The sequence below is a fragment of the Fundulus heteroclitus genome, chromosome 15 (genome assembly GCF_011125445.2).
Source record: "Fundulus heteroclitus isolate FHET01 chromosome 15, MU-UCD_Fhet_4.1, whole genome shotgun sequence".
Classification (NCBI taxonomy): Eukaryota; Metazoa; Chordata; class Actinopteri; order Cyprinodontiformes; family Fundulidae; genus Fundulus; species Fundulus heteroclitus.
Window position 1 is genome coordinate 26,374,673 of NC_046375.1, and position 23,076 is coordinate 26,397,748.

Genomic DNA, 23,076 nt, shown 5'->3' on the forward strand with positions numbered 1-23,076 from the left:
ACTTTTTGTATTTTACAGGGAACAGAAACGAAACCGGAAACGTTATTATTTTTTATGTTCTGGAACTGGAACACTTATTTAAAAATAATGGTAATTGGTTAATACGGGTTTTATTTCGTTCCTCAAAGTTTTCGTTGCCTAATTAACTAAAAAAAAAAGTAATTTTTTTCCTGCGCACGTTTAACCTGACTCCGCCAGCTGTATGTCGCTCCACCTTCTCCAACCAATTTTATGGTCTGGCCAATCAGGATGCAGGGCTGGAGTTTAATAGATGTGACGTAGTGGAGATGTGACCATGACGTGGACCGGTTTTGATAGCAATGGCGGCTTGTCGAGGAAGCAAGCGTTAACATTGATGCTGCTATTTCTTCCGTGTTGTCCAATCTACCTAATATTGTTTCATTAAAAGAACATCAGAGAACGGCTCTGAAGGCTTTTGTTGGTGGAAACCATGTTTTCGCCCTTCTCCTGACCGGATTTGGCAAGTTTTGTTTTCCGAGGCGCGTCCGCAGCGGACATCTTGTCGGTTAGCGGTTAGCGCAAACCATATTAGGAGGCCTTTAGTCCTCAACGCAGTCGGCCTAGGATCGACTCCGACCTGCGACGCTTTGCCGCCTGTCTTCCCTCCTCTTCCTGTCAGCTCACTGTCAATAAAACGCATGCCACTAGAGCCGCGTCGCTCTCATCAGCGTCACGGGTTAGCTTCGGTGTGAGTGGTTGAAATAGCACATCGGTAAAGATGACAGACAAGTGGCTTATCCAATCATATGCAAGGATTTTTGATAAGGCCCAGCCTTCAATAAAGGCAATTCCTATAGAAGTGTCCCAGATGTATGTAAATGAAGCTAGACGGAGCGACATACAGCTGGCGGAGTCAGGTTAGCGCACGTTACCATGACGGCTGAGGTTCACTTCCTGTGTGACATCACATCACACATTCGGTGACTGAATGGAGAGGGAGCGGTGTCTCCACTAGAGCTACACATCTTAAATAAGAGGTAAATTATGATCCATCATTAAGTAAAACGCTCATTCAAAACACAATATCAATAGCTATATTTGTCAAACGAAAGGAACGAAATTAACTGTTCCGGGAACAGTATTTTTTTGTTCTAACCGGTTCGGGAACGTCAATTTATTGGTGGAACTCATAACCGGAAACGTTATAATTCCGTTTCTGTTCGGAACGAAACGATTGGGGAAAAAAATCGTTTCAAATCCCTGGTTAAAAGTATTTTGTTTGTGGTATATTTTAGAAGTTAAACACAAACACAGAAAGGTCTAAATTTACCCCACATGTCAACACTATCTTGAAAACTATAATTAAAATGCATATAAAATTTGAACATTTTGCTTTACTCTTATTAAAGGCTGGTGACATAGAACAGCACAGTGTTGAGATTGTTGTAGAATAAATAGTTTTGTGTTTCTCACCAGTTGTTGGTGTTTGTGTTGGGCAGGAGTCAAGATCTGTTTAAAACCAGTGATGTTATGTAAAATCAAACAGATCAAACTGGTAATACATAAAGTATGAGAACCTTACGACACCTACCTGATAGTGGCTGGCAGTAAGTGTTATTTGGAGGAAGTGCATTGATACATCCACAGGTATTGTCCAGAATGTCGCTGCATTTGCCAAAAGTGGAGCACATGTCACAAGGCCAGCCATACTGATCCTCACATCTGCACTGGTAGGTTGTGTTATTGGGGGAGCACACTGAGAACCAGACAGATTGTTTCAATATTTCAAACAACACCCTCTTCCATCTAAAACAATTGTTCCAGTTCCAGTTATTACCTGTAGATATGTTAACACCAGTGATCTGTATCAGACTGTTGGTGCTGATGGTGTAGTTGAAGTTTCTCAATTGCTCTACAGCTCTGACATCTTTGGTTTTCAGCTCAAAGGAAAGCAGGTATTGACGAACGACTGGAGGAGCTGCAACAAGAAAAATCAAAGAATAAATGCAGGATTTCAGAAAATTCCTTTAAAGTTTGTCCTGTTCTTTGTTTTTTGTGTTTAGATGTTGTAGCGAGCAGAACGGGAGTGGTGGTCTAGTGTTTTCGGGAGCCAAGCATTTGCGTCTTCATGAAGCCACAATGGTCGGTGGTTTGACACCGCTCCCTAAGGGATGGTTTAAACACAGAAACAAATTTCCCCGCTGTGGAATCACAAAAGAAAATGTCATAAGAAAATCTTAAGAGATATCCCTGCCGTCTGTGGAGTGCTAAGAGTGATCTGGTCCACTTGGTAGAACGTTGGGACCGCTCCAACCTCAAATCGAGGACATTCAACATGCTGGATTGTCTTGGTCCGATATCTTAGCATATGGGCTGTTCCACGAAGATAAACAAGAATGCAGTCTGTTGAATGTGACGTGTAGCCCGTCAGAAAGCAAGGTGAGGGAAACCCAGAGAGAGAGAAAAAAAAACTCACCTCCATATCATAGTGCAGCAAATGTTAAGTCCCCTGTTCATGCTGTCTGCCCTCCTTTAACCAACACCTTTTCTTATGTAAAGGTTCTATGTGGGGGGGGGGGGGGGGGTTCGGTTAAAATTAGTCCACAAACTATCACTATTATTCTTCCTCGTCCGTCTGCATTAATAAATTGACAAAATAACCTGCTTGAGTTAAAAAAATTAAAAAGAATGATTACTGTAAAATAAAAATCAAAGAAGGTCCCAAGTAATGTTGGAGAAATGTATGATAAGCACATGAAGTGTTTGAGGGTTTGGAAAGTTGAAGCAGGAAATAGGAAGAGAAAGGCTGCAGTAAAGGCTTTTTGGGGGAAATGTTTTCAAGCAGGACAGTTGCTGGCTGACTGGATAATTTCAGTATTAAGGGAAAGTTACTCAAACCTCCAACCTAGTATGTTTGACCCCACCCCAGTCTTTCCTATTCTGTGATGACTTGGACGATGAGGCCGGCCCCTGGGAGCGTCTCCTGTGCAGTTACATCATTTACAGACTGAGACCAGACGCGGCTGCTCAGACCCGCTTCTCTTGTGTGGGGATGAGGTTTGGCCCGCTGGTCACCAAACTACAACATCATGCCAGTCACACCAAAGACACTCTCCAAGACAGGAACACGACTGGGAAATGTGACATGGACCTGGGGGTTCATAGTTTGAGTGCGGTAGAATCATTAGTTTCAAGAGGTTATAGCTTAAGATCTGAAGAATACCAAACTTTGTTTTACTTTCTGGGTATTTAGTTAGAGCCAGTAAATCTTACAAAGTAAACCTATGAGCAATTATTAATTAATTATTAAAGCAGATTAGTTTTAACACACCCAGACTAAAGCAAACTCAAAAAAACTAAAAGGCTTAAAAATCTAAAGCTCAAAATTGAAACTGAAAATAAATCCAAGAAAGAAATAATAAATGCAGGCGCTTAACTGGGAATGAGTACCGAAATCAAAACTAATAAGAGAAGAATAAATTACAACTATGACTACTCAGAATGATGCTATGGGATTAAATTTGAAAATGTTAAATAGATAAATAAATATTTAGACTGATGAAATTATCAGCAGGTTAAATAGTAGTAGGGGTCTGGGGAGTAATCTCCTTGCATGGCCCTTCCCTAAAGAAACTTTATTAAATCTGACTGGGAGATAGCTTTCTAAGTAAAACACAAGTGTGCATGCATACAGACTTGAGGGAGCTGGTCAATGGGACCTTTTAAACTTTTAATTTGATCATAAAATCCTAGGGGACCAAGTGTGACAGTAAGTTTGCAAACTTGAGTGTGAAGTGAATCTGACCAGTGTGGATGGAGCATGTGAGATGAAAGCTGTATGACTGAATCAGAACGGCAAAATATGTTGAATGATTGGGAATTATTTTGACAACCTTAGAAAATGAATCACATGGCTGTGTGAATGGGAATTAGGAAAATATGGCTTGTGTTTGCTTGTTACATGGTTTTTAGTCTTGTGGGTCTATGTGTTAAACGTGGGTTGATTATCTGTAACAGCTGTTTGTCTGTGTGAGCAGATTATGTTTTGTTATTGATGTTAGAATGCTTGATGCCTTGAATGTGTCAAAGTGTTTATAAATGCTGGAGACGGCAGCTCCTGCATTCAGACACTTTCCAAAGTTTGCCTGGCAGAGTATCTGAAAGACTTAGATACATTCTGAATTAGGCCAAAACAGAACAATTTCTATCTGAAGTGCAGTCAAATCAAATGAAGCACAAAAGGGACTTGAGTAACTTATAAATCATATTAACAAAAGTACTAAGGATAATAATGGAGGGGATTGACTTTGCTTATTGTAGAGAAAATATTTGGTAACTGGTATATTTAAGATAAGACAAATGTGGGTTTGATGTCCAATAAATAAGTAAACTGATGGGGTTATGGGTTTTATCACAAAAGCTCATTTTCTTTTATTTTTTGTTAAATACACAAGTAAATGAAATAACTATTGTAGCTTTAACAATTATAGTTTGTAATTGTTTAATTTTTATTTTGTTTTGACTAATTGAAGCTAGGCTGCACAGTGACGCAGTGGGTAGTGCTGTTGCCATGCAGCAAGAAGGTCCTGGGTTCAAGTCCTACCCTTGCTTTGGGTCTTTCTCAGGGTACTCCGGCTTCCTCCCACTGTCCAAAACCATGTTAGGTTAATTGGCTTCTCTAAATTCTCCTTAGGTGTGAGCATGTGCAAGAATGGTTGTTTGTCCTGTTTGTCTCTGTGTTTCCCTGCGATAGAGGAGACTGTTCCAGGGTGTACCCCGCCTCTTGCCCATTGACAGCTGGAGATAGGCACCAGCACCCCTCATGACCCCACAAGGTCTAGAAAACGGATGGATGGAATTGAAGCTACACTGCAGATGGAAAGATGGACGTTTTAAATTAGATAAAATAATATCATAATGACTTGATTTTGCAAACATACTTGGAGAACACGTCAGAGGGAGCAGTTTGCTACAGAGACAAAGAATAGAGAATATATTTTACGACAAGTGCTCTTCATTAGAAGGATGGACACTGGAATGAATAGAGAAGCCAAGGAGAAGACAGGGGGATGAATATCAGAGAGTAACTCCATCCCCTGCCACAAAAGACGAGTCCAGCACAACACACTTCAATGGTCATTCCAAATTTCTTATTAGGAAAATTATACCATACCATACCAGCTTTATTTATAAAGCACTTTAAAACAACCACAGTTGATACAAAGTGCTGTACAATCCAAAAACACAACAAAATAAAAATAATTATAATTAAAAGTAGTTTAAAAACAAAGACATACACTTTAAACTAGATCTCGCTGGTGTTGAAAGCCAAGTTAAATAGATGGGTTTTAAGACGAGCTTTAAAAGTGGACAGAGAAGGGGCCTCTCTGACCTGCAAAGGTAAGTCATTCCATAATTTGGGGCCCATAACAGAGAAAGCCCTGTCCCCTCTGAGCTTCCTTTTTGTTCTCGGTACCTCCAAGAGCAGCTGATTTGCTGACCTGAGAGACCGATGGGGTATGTGGAGTTGAAGAAGCTCAGTGAGGTAAGCCGGGGCAAGATTATGCAATGATTTAAAAACAAACATAAGAATTTTAAAATGAATCCTAAAATATACAGGCAGCCAGTGAAGTGAGGCCAGGACAGGGGTCACATGGTCCCTTTTTCGAGTACCTGTCAACAAACGTGCAGCAGCATTTTGTACTAGCTGCAGACGTGAGAGCAGCGCCTGACTGACTCCCAGATAAAGTGCATTACAGTAGTCCAATCGAGTTGAAATAAAAGCATGGATCACTGTTTCAAAATGCTGCCTGGAAAGAAAAGATTTCACTGACGCCAATCGCCTTAAATGATAAAAGCTGGACTTAACCACGGCTCTAATTTGGCTGTCCAATTTAAAATCACTATCCACCTTAAAACCAAGATCTGTAATAACAGGTTTAAAATATTCCTCCAAAGGTCCCAGGTCAACAGAGGAGGACTCACAGGAGCCACTGGGTCCAAACACCATCACCATCAAGTTTAAAAAGTTCAAGGCCAACCAAGCTTTAATATCTCCTAGACAAGCCAGGAGATGTTTGATTGACCGTACATCCTGCTGCTTTATGGGCAAATAAATCTGACAATCATCAGCGTAAAAATGAAAAGAGATCCCATGTTTCCTAAGGATAGAACCCAGAGGCAGTATATAAAGAGAGAAAAGCAGTGGGCCAAGAATTGAGCCCTGTGGGACACCGTAAGACATTGAGGCAATAGATGATTTAGAGCCACTAATATTCACTGAAACAGTTCTCTCCTCCAGGTAAGACCTGAACCATTTAAGAACAGTGCCATCAATACCAACAATGTGGTGTAATCGCGATATTAAAATGTTGTGGTCTACCGTATCAAAGGCAGCAGTTAGATCAAGTAACATCAGAACAACATGGTGACCAGAATCACATGCAAGAAGAACGTCATTAAAAACTCTAATCAAAGCAGATTCTGTACTATGGAGAGTTTTAAAACCTGACTGAAATACCTCCATGATGCCATTGTCATCTAAAAACTGTGTCAGCTGACAATACACAATTTTTTCTAATACCTTAGAAAGAAAAGGCAGCTTCGAAATAGGCCGATAGTTAGCCAGAACAGTAGGATCAAGGCCAGGTTTTTTAAGCAGAGGCTGCACTACTGCATGTTTAAAACTAGCGGGAACCACACTCGAAGACAGGCTGCTATTTATAATTGCAAGAACAGGCTGCGCTATACTAGGAAAAATATCTTTAAAAAGTCGTGGAGGCACAGGATCCCGGGGGGAACCGGATAGCTTAATGTGGCCAACCACGTCCTCTAACAGTGAGACAGTCACAGGCTCAAACTGATTGAAAGCAGCCGAGCAGGGGACTGAAATTGAAGGGTCAGAGTCAGGAGCTGTGATACGAGCCCTTGTACTACCAACCTTTTCAATAAAGAAACGCATAAAATCATCACACACCTCAGGAGAAGCTTCCAAGCAGGCATTCTGAGAACTATTTAGCACAAAGTCAATGGTGTTAAACAAAACACGTGGATTATGACTGTTTGAAGAAATAATATTTGCCAAATATTCCCTTTTTGCCTCTTTAACTGTGCTCTGGTAGAGACGCCAACAGTCTTTTAAAATCTGAAGAGTAACTTGCAGTTTATCCTTTTTCCACCTGCGTTCAACACGACGACATTCCTTCCTTGCAGCACGAGTTCTGTCATCAAACCAAGGCTCAGATTTAATCCTGGGCTGCCTAGTTTTTAATGGAGCAACCGAGTCCAGGATGGTTTGACAGGAAGAATGAAACCAGGACCAGAGCTCTTCTGTATCGAAGTGGAGGAAGTCAAATGATCCACAGAGCTGAAGAAAAGCAGTAGAAAATTGAGTGGCAGTGGAAGGGTTAATAATGCGACAGCGCCGAACAGCAGTGCGAGTTTTTACTGAGGTAGGTGTCAAAGTAACAGTGAATAAAACAGGTCGGTGATCCGAAAACACAGAGTCACAGATTTCCAAGTTAGTCACAGGCAGACCGCAGGAAATGACCAGGTCCAGTGTGTGTCCATGTTCATGTGTAGGGCCGGATACGGCCTGTACCAGGTTAAAAGAGTCCAAAAGGGTTAAAAAGTCCTTTACCAGAGGCTTATTTGGACAGCACACGTGTATATTGAAGTCCCCAACAATAAGAACATGTTCGTAGTTGGTTAAAATCCCAGATAAAAAATCTGAAAAGTCGCTTATAAAATCGACTTTTTTATAGTGGTAATTTGCCCAAAGGCAAATTACCACATTTGCTTTAGAAAAGTATTACTTGCATTCTTTTCACATTTTAACCAAAGCACTGAATTTAATGTATTGTTCAGAGATTTATATGCTATTGACCAACACAAATTAGTGCTTGCTCACTGCATATTATCATGAATATATCCTTTCTGTTATGAAACACGGTGGTGGCAGTATCATGTTGTGAGAATGCATTCCTTCATCAGTGACAGAAAAGCTAGTTAGGGATGATGAGTAGTTAGATAAAGCTATCCTGGAAGAAAACTTGTTAGTGGAGACAACAACATTAAATGCGAGGTGTTTCGAACAGAGAGATAGGCAAAGCTTTACAAGATGGACAAAGCTGATAGAGAGGTGTAATTGAAGCAAAGAGGGGTAAAACATTTTTTTAAAACCCAAAACAGTACAAGTTTAAAGATTAATTAATTTGTAGATTTTAGAAATATGTTTTATTTTAAACATAAGCATTGCTAAATATTTCTTTTACTTTGAAAAGCTCATAGTTACAAAAAAGAAGTGCTGTAGGGCCTAAAAGCTTTACTTTAGGTTGAAAACAGTTGTTACTTGCTATGCTCAATGTTGTATTGATGTGATCGCCACTGCTCCTTAAGGGATGGGTCAAATGCAGAAGACAAACCTCATTGGAATGTAGAATTGCAATGACAAATAAAGATTTCTTCTTCTTCTTCTTTAAAGGTTTATATTTTCAAAACTGTCTTCCCCCTTTATTAATAATTTAGGATTATTAAATGCTGCTAGGATTGGCCTGGTAAACGCCAGGTCGCTTGTGAATAAAACTTTTATTCTTCGGGACTTTTTTGGACACCAAAACCTGGATTTTCTGTGTGTGACTGAGACGTGGCTGAGTGTTGGTGAGTCCAGTGCTCTATCTGAGCTTGTACCAGCGGATTGTTTTTATTTTAACTCACCACGGGCCTCGGGGAGAGGTGGAGGCACAGCGACTGTTTACAAACAGGACTACAAATGTAAGCAGTGTTTTTTACAGACATCATTCCCCAGTTTTGAGTTTACGTCTTTTGAGATGAGATACGTAGACCCAGTTTTCTGTGCTGTCGTCTACCGGCCCCCCAGACAGAAATGTAAAAACGACAAACAGAAATGTAAAAACGACAAACAGAAATGTAAAAAGGACAGACAGAAATGTAAAAAGGACAAACAGAAATAAATAGCATCGGAGAAATAAATAGGGCAAAAAAATACAAAGAAAGAATAAAACAGACAAAAATATTATAACATGCACATAAATAAATACTTAAAAAAATAAGTAATTAATAAATAAAGTTGCTAATTAAAGGAGATATATACATTTTGTCTCACTGTATAATTTATTTTCTATCTACATTTATTTGTTTATTGTTTTTTTGGTGGCACATAATTTTATGCATATTTATTTATTGAGCATTTATTTATTTCTGTATTTATTTTTAAATATGGAAGACTTGGTCCTCAACAGTATCCTTCATATATTAAACTCTTCAAAAAGACAGCTAACTGGCTGATTACCAAGTTAGCAACTAATTTGCTAATTCTTTAACATATGCTTCCTAGCTATGTCACATTAATTAGTAACAGCCTAAGGAAAACAGAACAATAATTTTATAAAAGTTCTTACTGATCACAGGTGTTGTCAGTGCTGTAGTTGCATTAGTCACAGTAAAAGTTGTCACTTGAGGTGTTGAATCTGTAAAATGAAAAAGAAAGGATCTTAACCAGTCAAGAAAATCAATAATTATACATTTTTAATTTAGAATGCAAAGCAGCTTACCTGTAACTCTGAGGAGTTACAGGTAAGCTCAGCCTTATAAGAGGTAGCGTTGCATAGGTGATCTACAAGTTTAACAGTGACAATCAAAACTGGTTGCTCACATACAAAAGAGGACAATCTGTCAAAAAAAAGATTGTCAGTACTCTGATGGGTGCATAGTGTTTGCAATAACAGCATTGTAAGAGGGTAGCAATTGGACCTGGAGGCCAACAATTGTTGGTCTTGTAGTTGTAGTAGGAGGAGGTGAAAACAATTTTGCTTAAGTTTCGATTGAACCAGTAATTCCCACCTAAGATTTATTTATTTATTTACTTATACATTTCCATCTGCTAGAAGATATTACTCTGGATTTCAAAGACTTGATATTATACAATGTTTCTTTGCTTTAGTCCCATTCAGGTATTCCTAGGCAAATTTTACAATCAAAGTGATATGTGCTGTACCCTTAATATAAAAAGGACTGGAAAATGGGAAGAAGGGCACAAAATAAGGTCCACGGCAGCTGTCAGTGCCGGTTTGGTCCGGGTTCTGCATGGTTTGGGCGGACTGACTGACTAGATGGGTTCCCTTCCCCCAGATCATCCTGGTCCGGGGGGTGCTCGGGTGTTGGTTTCGGTTTCTGGTTGGCTTTCGGGCCTCGCTGCTTGTCTCTAGCTTCTGTTTCCATTTTATTCCAACTTGCTTTTATTCTGTTTTTATTTTCCTATGTTTTAATCATGTAAAGCACCCTGCATTGTCTTTGTACTGAAATATGCTACACAAATAAATATGCCTTGCCTTGCATACCCTCCCCGGAGGGCATCTTGGTTTCCTGGGAGGGTATGTTGCTCCCCAGTCAATTCCCCCACATTCCCATATGCCTCCCTCTGCCTGCTCTATCATGCTGTCAGACATCTAGGACCTTGAGCAGTGGGGACGTGGCTGAAGAGCAGTGATGATTTCCCAGCCCGCTGTCTTGTGGCATCCTTGGTGTATTTTTAATTTTTAATTTTAGTGTACAACTTAAACAGTTTCATTTCTAACATTCTCACAACACTTATGTAGGACATGAATTTGGGGAGGGAATCGGGGGGGGGGGGGTTGATTGTGTAGGCCTCACCCATGATTGCTTCCTCTATCCCCATTTGCAATTAGACATTGAGGGCTCTGGGTGGGGAGTATGGAGAGGGGTTGCGCTGGCGGCAACTGCCTTCTGGATGAGGTAGTGGGCTAGACCAGAAGCCCCCATTTGGCCCTTCCAGTTGTAAATGCACTTGAAAACAACATGCAACAACATGACATTTGAGCAGCCAGAGGCAGGCTTGGGGTCTTTCTGATACCCCTGTTCTCCAATTGCCATCCGGAGTTTGGGGCGTGGAGGAGGACTGGGCCGCCTAGTCGGGGTCTGGGCTGGGGATGGCCGCTGGGTCCTGGGGGTCAGATGGGGCTGGGCTGGAACTTCTGCTCTCCCCCGGAATATGGGGGTGGGGTTTAAGTACAAGGTGCAGGGTGTAGGGGAGGCAGCACCTCCAGGTTCATAGGGTGGGCTCTGGTTGGCTGGCCCATTTGGTTCATGTTGGCCCCATCTAAGGGTGGATGGGCCGGTGGGTCGTCTGGGATGGGATCGGGGTGGGTTGGGGCTAGAGTAGGTCAGGTTTTGGGGACTGTTGGGTTTGATGGTGGCCCACCCACACCCCATCCTGATGACAGGGATGGGGGTGGGTGGGCCACCGGATCTGGGGGCTGATGGGTGGGCCCCCGGATCTGGGGGCTGGATACCCCTCTGAGGTGCCAGTATCTGGACCTGGGAGTATAGAATGTGTGTGTTGAGTGCCTGTGTGTGTGTGCTGTGTCCCTTTTTTGTAAGAATGTATACATGTGGAGGCACTAGGGATGTCTGAATGTGACTATGTACCTGGTTTTCTGTTTGTCTTTTTGTCAGGTTGGGTTTGGACTGCCCCCTCTCCTGGGACATCTCCACTAAGTGTGGGGCCCATCCCCCACGTCCTGCACCCCTGCGTTGGCCGGCGCCTTTACCTGCTGGTTTGTTAGTTGTCCTCGGTGTCCGGGGCTGGGTTGTGTGCTGGCTCACTCTTGGCTGATGCTCTGTCAGGGTATGCCAGGGGCCAAGGTGCCCCTTGCCCTTGGGTCACTGGGCCCATGACTGGGTCCACTCTGGCATAGCAGGCTGTCGGCGGAGCCTGCGGGCTCATCACCGGAGCTCCCAGGGGCTTTAGCACTGAGGCTGTTGGGGGGTTTCCTAGGGCTCCTATGTGCTCTTCCCTGGGATGGGGGAGGCTCCTTTCCCTGTGTTGGTCCCTCTTGGGCACCTTTTCTCTTATAAACCTTACATTTATAAGTGCACTCTCGCAGATACTTCCAGGTGCTTGGATCTAGGTGCTTACAGGTTCACCTCTATGCAGAAAACCCTTATTGCTAGCTTCAGCTGTCACTTTATACATGTCGTATTAAATAATATTTTTCAGTGACGTTATCAAGGCATTGGTTGTTTGTACCTTTAATACTATATGGGTTTGTTTTGCTGTTCTTTTTATATATCTCTTTGCAGCTGTAGAAGCAGACTGCGAGGATGTTATGTTGTTCTTCCCTTTTGCTCTCCTCTATTTTTGTTCCATTTTCTTCTTTTTGGCATTTTGTCTTTTCTTTCTTTTCTCTTGAACCTTCCGGTTTTTGTTTCCATTGAACATGAAATAGTCCAAGAATAATATCTAATAAAACTTTCTGAATATATACATCAAACGGAGCACTATGGCAAAAGCAGTAATGCTCCACTTGTGAAAGTAAAATATTTTAGGTTCTCTTTGGCAAAAAAAAAATAAAAATAAATAAATGTATTGGTTTCTCTGAAACTTCCACAGCATACAGAATGACTGCAGGTCTATAATATAATAATACAGTAATATAATCTTTTTATTGTCATTGAAACATAAATTGAAACATACATTACAACAAAATTTGTTCTCTGCTTTCAACCCATCACCCCTGGGGAGCAGTGGGCTGCCATTGTAGGGCGCCCGGGGAGCAGTCGGGGGTTGAGGGTCTTGCTCAGGGACCCAAAGTGCAGGCAACTGGGATAGAACCGGGTACTTGCATCCTTCTCAGAGCGCAAGCGCACTGCTCTAACCACTCGGCCACCACTCCCCCTAGGTTAGGGGTCCTCCATTTCTCTTGATATCTGGCTGGAGTCCTATTTGGGTTTCTTGTCTGCTTTGAGGAAAGCATACCGGGGATAATCACTTTGCTCTGGAGCCTGTCTTGTGCGTAATGTTTCCTTCTTCCTGGCTCCTGATTTTGTGTGGATGTTGTTGACACTATTAAAGGTTGTATGTTAGCAGACCAGTCCTCTCTTGCTTGTGAACAACCTGTTTTGATTGTCACCGTTAAGTTTGTAGATCCACTATGTAAAGGTACTGCTTATAAGGCTAAGTTAACTTCAAAAACAATTTTTAAGTTGAAGCGTAATATTAACCGGGGGACCTAAAAACCACAATAGCAAAGGCCCTTACTTGTCATAGGTGTTGTCACGGGTATTGTTGTAGTTGTTGCATTAGCAAGAGCTGTTGAATCTGTAGGAAAAAAATACTAGAATCAACTTAACAACAATTGCTTCCTTTTGTTTCAGCAGTGTTTTTCATTCACACTTTAATACTAAAACTAGTTATTGTAAAATCTTTGTTTCAGCCCAATTTATTTAAATTCATGCACTTACTTGTTACAATTGGTGGTCTAGTAGTTGTAGTAGGTGAACCTACAAAGAAAGTTTTATTTACCAGTAATTCCCACCTTTTTTTATTTTTGCAACTGATAAAAAATTAACAATTACATCAAAAGCACATTTTATTTTATATTTTAAATCCCGACTTTCATAACAGAATTGATATTATACAATGTTTCTTTGCTTTAGTCCCATTCTGGTATTCCTAGGCAAAGTCATATGTGTTCTGTTGTAGTGAACGTGGATCAACACGTATACATATATATATATATATATATATATATATATATATATATATATATATATATATATATATATATATATATATAACCTACAGAAGCTGTTTCATAGAAAACCTTACTTGTTGTAGGTGTTGTTGTTGCATTAGTTGGGGCTTGGGTTGAATCTGTAGGAGTAAAATTATTACAACATAGTAGAAAACTTTCAGAACTGTAAACAATAACACTGAGCAGCCAATTGATCATTTATAGTCAGGGATTCATTACAGTTGTTGAGATTTCAGTTGTAGGTGAAAGGGAAATTACATTTCAGGGTTTTTTTTACATGAACCATTGATGTGTTGATGTTTGTGTCATTGGATTATGCCCCTTTTTCAGTAGTACCAACTTAGGGTGGTTTGCTTCGGTACATGTCACTTTGGAGGCTTTCCCACTTGTAACGGTTATGTGGAACCGTCAACATTTTTAATACTTTCTTTGCTGGGGTTCCAACCGCAGCATGTCGACTTGGAGACTTCTCTTCAGAAAGCTGTCTGTCTCTGATTGGCTATGGGGTGGAGTCACTGTTTGCATAACAACAACGACTCCAGAACTAGAATCACACCTGCCATGTTTAAAAAACACACAACAGTCGCAGCAGTATATTAAAAGATACTAAATAGAAATGGAAGCTTTCAAATCAATACCGTGGTTAGAAGGTATTAATGGAGCTCCATACTGATGGCCGCTGAAGGCAGGCAGCAAGCACCCCAACTACACTACCGGCTGAAGACGAAAAGAATGAAGAGTGATTACTGGTCCATTAAGAACTGCAACGGCCGGAGCAACACAACCTGAACAAAAGGAAGTGGTCCGTCCAAATGGACTCAGTAAATGGGAGCAGACTGACTAGCAATGGGAGGTAGAGTTCCCTCTTATTGTCCCTTAAATTATGCTCGCATATGCTGTTTTTCATCTTCTTCTCCTCCCCGTACCCCTTAGCTACACGTCCATGCTACGTTTTGGTATTATGTTGCATTACGTTTCATCACGTCACTTTTGTGTCTCAGCACTGTCCTTCTGAAGCAACACCGGCCACATTTGCGCTGCATTCAGTTGTAGTAGAAAACCACACAAAGCCAACTGAATCAAAAAGTCCCATAGCGAACCGCTATGGGTCTAGTAGGTACTACTGGAAAAGCGGCTTTAGTAGCAGTGACAGTTATGACCCACAGTGTGGGTCAAAGGAAGATGCATTCTTTTTAAACTCTCATTTAAAAATCTAAATGTCTTTCTTTGAAACAAACAATAAAGGGATAATGTTGTGAAGTATTCCTCGCTATGCTTAGTTTTATTTAGGTACTTTTCAAAAAAAAAATTATTGGGCATGTAGTTGCAGCTGTATTAAGCAATGGAGCCAACTCTAACTGGTAAGTTTGACCCAAGAAACGGAAACAGGAAAGGTCAACCAAGCAATCTTTACTCTTTGTAATGTTAACTCCCCTATGTCCCTCTGACTGTATGTTCACTGATGATGATTATTATAGGATTAGCTTTAAATATTGGGTGGTAATTAGGTACTTCTAGCTTTGTTCTTTATTTCACTTGTATCATTGTGAACAAAACCATACGATTTTAAAAGCCTTGAGTTTAACAACAAGGTGTTTATGATCCTTATAGCCAGACTTAAGGCTGAGTAATACTCGCACGTTGGGGTGTGAGCCCATAGAAGCACTGTAGACATTTATACTTGACACGGACGTAGGTGTAGAATTCTCCAAAAATACACAGGTCAGTACTCAACATAACCAGTGGAATCGCCATAAACAAGAGAAGAAAAAGTTGAGGTCCCACACCGAAAATGGCCTGGCAAAATATTGTAAACTGTCATGAAAAATAGTTGGTGTGTTTATAGAAACTAAACAGAAATAAAATGGAGGGCTAGAGATGTAGAACATGGTATGTTCACCCATTGCATATGAAAAGACATGAAGATGGAGAATGCAGCCTGTCTGTAAAGTCAAGAGGAATAATTTTTAAATAAAAGGTTTAAAAACAATTGGCTTTACTAAATAAAAGCTGAGGGCTTTATATACTCTGGCCTGTTGTTTTAGACTTGATTAACGCTGCAAGTGATGAAAACGGAAGTCAATATCTTTATTCGTACCCACAAAGTTGGCCAATAAACCCACCCCTGAAAGTATGCTGACAAGATGTGTATGCTGTTGTCAGTCACAGAATAAATAGTAATAACATAGCATTTAACAAAGTTGGACGGCTTGAAAGAAATACATTTAACCAATGTAAAAAGAAGTATTTTAGGCAGTAGTAGCAAACTATAAAAAAGTACTTAAACATATGCATGCTGTCAGTTTATATAAATTAAAATGAAAAAGAAACCCAGCAATTGGTGCGTAGTGACCATTGTATTGCAGCAGATATGTTGTTCAGTGTAGCTTCAATCCCACCTTTCATGCAGCAAATACTTTTAGTTATCATCTTTAGCCTAAACTCATCTGTTTTGTAGCAAACCTTACTTGTCACAGCTATCGTCACAGACGTTGTTGTTGCGTTGGTGGCAGCTTGGGTTGAATCTGATGGAAGAAAAGTATTGTAACTGACTATAAAGTAGAAAACCTTCAAACCTTTAAGTAGTAACATTGAGCAACTAATCAATCTTTCTGTCATAGTTATGAACTTTTTACAGTTGTTGAGGTTTTAGTTGTGGCAACTGGAGTTGAAACTGAAAAAATGGTTTTATATTTAAGTCATTACTGGTTTTTTGTCAATTTTCTTAATCACAGTTTTTTTCTTTGCATTTCTGTCTGATTGGAAATTAATATCAACAATAAAAACTGAAAAGGCTAATAATTAACAACACACATCTGAAGCATTCAGAAATTAATTTTATATTACAAATCATTTAGAGAGTTTAGATCAGATCTAATAAATGTATCCCATCTATATTTATTCCAAACACCTGTTTGAGCATTGATGTCATTTTACCAGAGAACTGTCATGTACTATTATCAACTTTTAAATGCTGAGAATATTCAGACTCCACCCTAAAAGGTTTTTGCTTAAATGCAGGAACGCATAACTGAAAATTCAGGAAATCTGCCCAAGATATACTCTATAACTAAACAGGAAAAATGTTAAAAGGGACACCTCAAATTGTCAAGTGATGGTTGTGTTTAGAAAATGTAGCAGCTACTATTATGAAATTTAAATACACAATTTGCAACCTAGTTATCCCTCAGCAATGTCTGTTGAAATATAGTCCTCATTAACACAGAGCGACATTTTTATGGAAAACCCTTACTTGTCATAAATGTTGTTATAGATGGTTCTGTTGCATTAGTGACAGTCAAAGTCGTGGCCTCGGGTGTTGAATCTGTGAAAGATAATGTATCAGAAACTGCATCACTATTCTCCAGCTTTACGTTAACTTGTTAATTTAGTTTATATCATCATTTAAATACTAAATGCTTTAAATTTATTTATGCTTCAGGGGTAATCTTTGTCTTAATCAGATTGTGTTCACACATTTAATTAGTAGAGTGGTTTCTGGGGGTGTGGTTGTGGATGTTTTATGTATTTAACCCTATCTCTAATGCAGCAAATATTCTGTTATCATCTGTAGTCTAAATTCAACTAAAGGCTACAGAGTACCTGTTTTCTAGCAAACCTTACTTGTCACAGCTGTCGTTGTTGCATTGGTGGCAGCTTGGGTTGAATCTGAAGGAAGAAAAGTATTATAACTGACTATATAGTAGAAAACCTTCAAACCTATAAGTAGTAACAAGGGATGCAAGTTGTCGATTAATGAGTTAATCTAAAGTTGATTGATCTTATCGATCAACTAACTATTAATTGATAAGTGGACATATTCTTAAAAACCCTAGATTTCTCTTGTATCAACAGGGCCTTTCCATAACATGGAGGGCGTTTTTTATTTACTGAATTTTAAAATATAGGCATATCATTATATTTTAATACTTTATTGTGCCACCTGTATTAAATACTGACTGAATAAACATAAATGGTTGTTTCCACATTATTAAGCTTGGACATATTTATAAAACATAACAAAACAGATTCTGGCGATTCTGGTCCACTATCCGGCGTCTCAGGAGGGGAAAGCAGTGCAGTACCAACACTGTTTATAGTGGGGGTGGTGTGCTGCTGACCTCGACTCGGGAAGTTGTGTGTCGGTGGGCGGAATACTTCCAAGACCTCCTTAATCCCACCAACACGTCTTCTATTGCGGAAGCAGAGCCTGAGAACTCTGGGTCGGGTTCTCCCATCTCTAGTGCTGAGGTTGCCGAGGTTGTTAAAAAGCTCCTCGGTGGCAAGGCTCAGGGGGTGGACGAGATTCTCCCTGAGTACCTTAAGGCTCTGGATGTTGTGGGGCTGTGTTGATTAACGCGGCTCTGCAGTTCCCCTGGATTGGCAGACTGAGGTGGTGGTCCCCCTATTTAAAAAGGGAGACCGGAGGGTGTGTTCTAGCTACAGAGGAATCACACTCTTAAGCCTCCCTGGTAAGGTCTATTCCGGAGTTCTGGAAAGGAGGGTCCGTCGGATAGTCGAATCTCGGATTCAGGAAGAGCAGTGTGGTTTTCGTCCTGGTCGTGGAACACTGGATAAGCTCTTACACCCTCAGCAGGATCCTGGAGGTGGCATGGGAGTTTGCCCAACATGTGCTTTGTGGATTTGGAGAAGTCATTCGACCTTGTCCCTCGAGGGATCCTGTGGGGGGTACTCTGGGATTACGGAGTACTGGGCCCTTTGATAAAGGCTGTCAGGTCTCTGTATGACCGGTGTCAGAGTTTGGTCCGCATTGCCAGCAGTAAGTCAGGCTCGTTTCCGGTGAGAGTTGGACTCCGCCAAGGTTGCCCTTTGTCACCGATTCTGTTCATAACTTTTATGGACAGAATTTCTAGGCGCAGCCAAGGTGTTAAGGGGATCCGTTTTGGTGACTTTAGGATTGCGTCTCTGTTATTTGCGGATGATGTGGTCCTATTGGCTTCATGAGGGCATAATCTACAGCTCTCACTAGAGCGGTTCGCAGCTGAGTGCGAAGCGGCCGGGATGAGAATCAGTGCCTCGAAATCCGAGACCGTGATCTTGAACCGGAAAAGGGTAGAGTGCCTCCTCTGGGTTGGGGAGGATGTGCTACCCCTAGTGGAGGATTCAAGTATCTTGGGGTCTTCATCTTCCATCTTCCTCACGAATGAAGGGAAGATGGAGCGGGAGATCGACAGGCGGATTGGTGCGGCGTCTGCTGTGAAGCGGGCGCTGTACCGATCCGTTGTGGTGAAGAGAGAGCTAAGCCAAAAGGTGAAGCTCTCAATTTACCGGTCGATCTATGTTCCTACCCTCATCTATGGTCACGAGCTTTGGGTCGTGACCAATAGAACGAGATCCTGGATACAAGCGGCCGAAATTAGTTTTTTCCGTAGTGTGTCTGGGCTTTCCCTTAGAGATAGGGTGAGGAGCTCAGTCATCCGGGGAGGACTCAGAGTAGAGCCGCTGCTCCTCCACGTTGAGAGGAGCCAGTTGAGGTGGCTCGGGCATCTGGTAAGGCTGCCTCGTGGACGCCTCCCTGGTGAGGTGTTCCGGGCCCGTCCCACCGGGAGGAGACCCAGAGGGAGACCCAGGACACGCTGGAGGGACTATGTCTCCCGGCTGGCCTGGGAACACCTTGGGATTCCCCCAGAGGAGCTGGACCAAGTGGCTGGGGAGAGAGATGTCTGGGCCTCCATACTGAAGCTGCTACCCACGCAACCTGACCCCGGATAAGCGGAATACAATGGATGGATGGATGGATGGATGGATGGATGGATGGATGGATGGATGAACGAAACAGAAACCTTTTAGGTTACTAAATAGAAACAAATAAATTGAAGAGAATATATGAAAACTAATGATCCCTACGAAAGCCCTCATCATCAGCAGTACTTTTGGCTGACAGCTTAAGGAGTTTGTTTAGTGTTTATGTTTTAAAACAGAAAGGCCTAAAGAGTATTTTGTACCCTGATTAAACATTGCTAAAGTAATCCCACCCTGAACGCCATTTGGACCGCTTCATGTTGCATCTACCATTAATTTTTCTCTTACTACTGCGGTGTGGATTCACTTTAGAATGACCAGCACCGCCCTCTGCTGGATCGGAGCCATATAACAAACACTATAAAAGGTCTAAACGGATGTTAGCAGTTAATCGGGTGAAACAAACTTTAATGTAATTAACAATTAATCCGCATTTAATTGCGAATAGATTATTTATTTTCATCCCTAGTAGTAACATTAAGCAGCTAATCGATCTTTCAGTTATAGTTAGGAACTTGTTACAGTTGTTGAGGTAGTTGTAGCAACTGGAGTTGAAGGTGAAAGAAGTGGTTTTATATTTAAGTCATTACTTGTTTGTTTTTTGTCCGTTTTCTTAGTAAAATGTTTTTATTGTGTTTCTGTCTGATTAAAAGGTAATATCAACAATGAAAATAATAATTAACAATGAAACAAGGTTTTACATTTATATGTTTCATATTTTTAGAATAACAAGCAATATTGACATACTGTAGATGTACTTACTTGTAACACGTATTGCCACAGGAGTTGTTGCATTAGTAGCAGCTGGTGTTGAATCTAAAAGACAAGGGGTATTACAACTGATTGTACAAACCAAGATTATTTAAGAATATATAATCTCCAGTTTAAATAGCTGACTTTGTTCTAGTCACGTTCAGGTAAAGTAAGGCACTTCCAATAAACTTCCGATTAGCTCATGAGGAACATTGCACAAAAAAAATAGACACAGATTTTGTGGGTAGACCTCCCTCTGATTGGCTGGACTTAAACGTCTCTTTGCTCCAGTTACATTTATTTGAACCTGCATTCAAGGCTTAGAATAGTAGAATCAGTGCTGCTCTATGCTCAGGTCCCATATAGCCAACAAATGTACTTGATTTTATTTGATGAGAGAAAAGTGGGGGAACTACCATTCAAACCTTTCAGGCTTAAAAAACAAAACAAAATTAATGTATTATTTACCATAAGATAGTTACCAGAGAACTGTTATAAGCTGTTTGTAACTTTTAAACACTCAAAATACTCAGACTGCACCTCAAAGCTTTTTGCTTCAATGCAGATATGCATAACTGAAAATACATGAAATATGCCCAAGATATACTCTATTACTAAACAGGGAAAAATAATAAAATTTGTCAAGTGATGGTTGTTTAGAAAATGTAGCAGTTACCATTATTAAATTTAAATACAGAATTTGCAACCCTCAGCAATGACTGTTGAAAGTCCTCATTAAGAAATGGTGACAGTTTTTTGGAAAGGCCTTACTTGTCACAAATGTTGTCATAGAGAGTTCTGTCGCATTAGTGACAGTCAAAGTTGTGGCTTCAGGTGTTGAACCTGTAAAGACAATGTATCAGAAATGATAGCAATATTCTCCAGGTTAACATTAAAGACATGTTATATGACTTTTCAAAATGAATATGCCAGTAGCTCACTCTGTACAAAGTTTTGTGACAAACTATGGCATTCTGCTGGCGTATTGTATGTTGTTTCTGTCTTTTATGCTTTGTTTTTGCTCAATTTGTTAGTAAATAAAGCCCTTCTATGTATATTTACCATAACAACGTGACGTGACTGGAGGTATAGCACTGCGCACGTGTTCAATTGGTCAACAAACCGACGCAATGGAGGCGAGCAAGCTAGTGTGGAACTCCCAGCAGTAGTCCAAAATCAAGCGTAAAAAAGTGCAAAAAATATTATGTTTCCAAGAGAGATAAGACTCGAATAGTGCTGAGAATACCGTATGAACGTTGGTGTTCTCTAAAGCTGAGCTTAAGCTGAGGAAGCGTTCAGATGTCTCTACAAAGGTGATGGATACCTGAGTATGTGTCCTTACTAATAGTGCTACTAGTGTTAGCAATGCTTTCAAGCCTTATTCTGACAGGATTGGTTTTACCTAGGGACCACATGCTATTTATAATAATTACTGTGATTCTCTGTGTTGTTAATCATGTGTGAATCAGCCATACAGTAATCTGTAAAGTAAGAATCCCCCCGCATATTACTATGCCTACTATATTTTGCTGCACTCCAAGCTCCTGTGATAGGTTCCAGGTTATTGTGACTACTTTCCATAACAATAGGCATTCCTGTGATTTTTACAGAAAAGGGGGGATACATTATGTGACTAGGTGTTTTTTTTTTTTTCCTGAGCACATTTTTATTTGCTTTTGGCAAAGTATGGAGGCTGCATTGGAGTGTAAAAAACCTTTCGGCCCATAAAGTATAGCACAAAAAAGAACAGGGTGAAGAGAAGGAGAAATCAGAGCAAATCTAAATGTGGGTCACGTCATGCATTGCAGTATGAATAATTTTCTACTGTTTGTAGCCTTCAGCTATACAGCTGGCTAGTGCTGGCCATAACACATCACTGACTAGAACTTGTAGTCTGAGTAAGTAGGTCAGGTTGGTCTTCAACCATGCTGAGCTGTTGCTTTTCTGCAAGGCATTGCAGGACGGTTGGGCTCTATTAAGTAGCTGCGTCAAAAGCCACCATCTGGCTTTCTGGTTGTTTCGCGGAACTGCCAGCAGATGGCAGCACATCTGTTTAGAGCTGCTCATCGCACCTGGTGATGGAATTCTGTTAAAGCTAAAAAGCATTATCAAAACATTATCAGGACAGAGGCTTGGTTTATATAGCCTTAATTTATCATGACTAACTGGTTTTTGGTCTTTTTTGTATAGGAATATAATGTGCCTATGCACCGTTAACTCATTAAATTAGTTGACATCATCAATTAAAACCTGCTTTGAACGTATTAAAGCTTTAGGGGTAATCCTTGTCTTTATCAGATTATTTTTACACTTTTAATTAGGAGAGCGGTTTCTGTGGGTGTGGTTGTGGCTGTTTTATGTATTCAACCCCATCTCTCTCATGCAGCAAATACCTGTAGTTATTTTTAGCCTAAACTCAACTAGAGGCAACAGAGTAACTGTTTTGTAGCAAACCTTACTTGTCACAGCCATCAAAAACCTTCAAACCTAGAAGTAGTAACATTGAGCAACTAATTGATCTTTCTTTAACTCTGTTCTCTGGCTAGTATATCAGGTTCTCAGAACTCTACCCTTAACAGCCTTACGTTACTGAAAGTGCTTTTCTTAACAAAACTCATTTTGCTGTAAATTTATTTTAGTTGGGTTTTGAGACACTTTTTTTTTTGCCCTGTTATTTTTTTTTCTTCTCACAAATACAGCACAACACTGAACTGATTTTATATGAGCATGATCACCAAATATAGGTACTGTAGAAATGTTGTGTTTCCTACCTATAGGAGTCGGTGTTGTTGGACAGGTATCAAGTTCTGTTTGAAAAAGGAAGAGTGAATTTTGAAAATAATAAGTGATTACAATTAAGAAAAATGTGATTAAATAATTTATTGTAAATTCTGATAGATGTGTAACACCTACCTGATAGTGGCTGGCAGTAAGTGTTATTTGGAGGAAGTGCATTGATACATCCACAGGTATTGTTCAGAATGTCACTGCATTTGCCAAAAGTGGAGCACATGTCACAAGGCCA

The 23,076-nt window shown here is 40.5% G+C and overlaps 1 protein-coding gene and 2 long non-coding RNA genes across 3 annotated transcripts in view; all 3 read right to left on the reverse strand.

The window, feature by feature from the left end:
• Nucleotides 1–23,076, reverse strand: part of LOC105919020 (uncharacterized protein PB18E9.04c) — a 66,960-nt gene that overhangs the window by 29,473 nt on the left and 14,411 nt on the right. The window contains exons 11-12 of the mRNA XM_036147652.1: nucleotides 1,553–1,717; nucleotides 1,435–1,470 (exon numbers count right to left, since the gene is read on the reverse strand). Coding sequence (XP_036003545.1) covers nucleotides 1,435–1,470; nucleotides 1,553–1,717 — 201 coding nt within the window. The remainder of the gene's footprint in view (nucleotides 1–1,434; nucleotides 1,471–1,552; nucleotides 1,718–23,076) is intronic.
• Nucleotides 1,871–13,275, reverse strand: LOC118566062. Its single transcript, XR_004932753.1, has 4 exons — nucleotides 13,243–13,275; nucleotides 13,040–13,099; nucleotides 9,381–9,449; nucleotides 1,871–1,939 (listed from the first exon to the last, which is right to left on the reverse strand). It is a non-coding gene; the product is annotated as an uncharacterized LOC118566062 (long non-coding RNA).
• Nucleotides 16,008–23,041, reverse strand: LOC118566061. Its single transcript, XR_004932752.1, has 7 exons — nucleotides 22,965–23,041; nucleotides 22,823–22,858; nucleotides 20,823–20,894; nucleotides 20,061–20,114; nucleotides 17,160–17,204; nucleotides 16,789–16,860; nucleotides 16,008–16,060 (listed from the first exon to the last, which is right to left on the reverse strand). It is a non-coding gene; the product is annotated as an uncharacterized LOC118566061 (long non-coding RNA).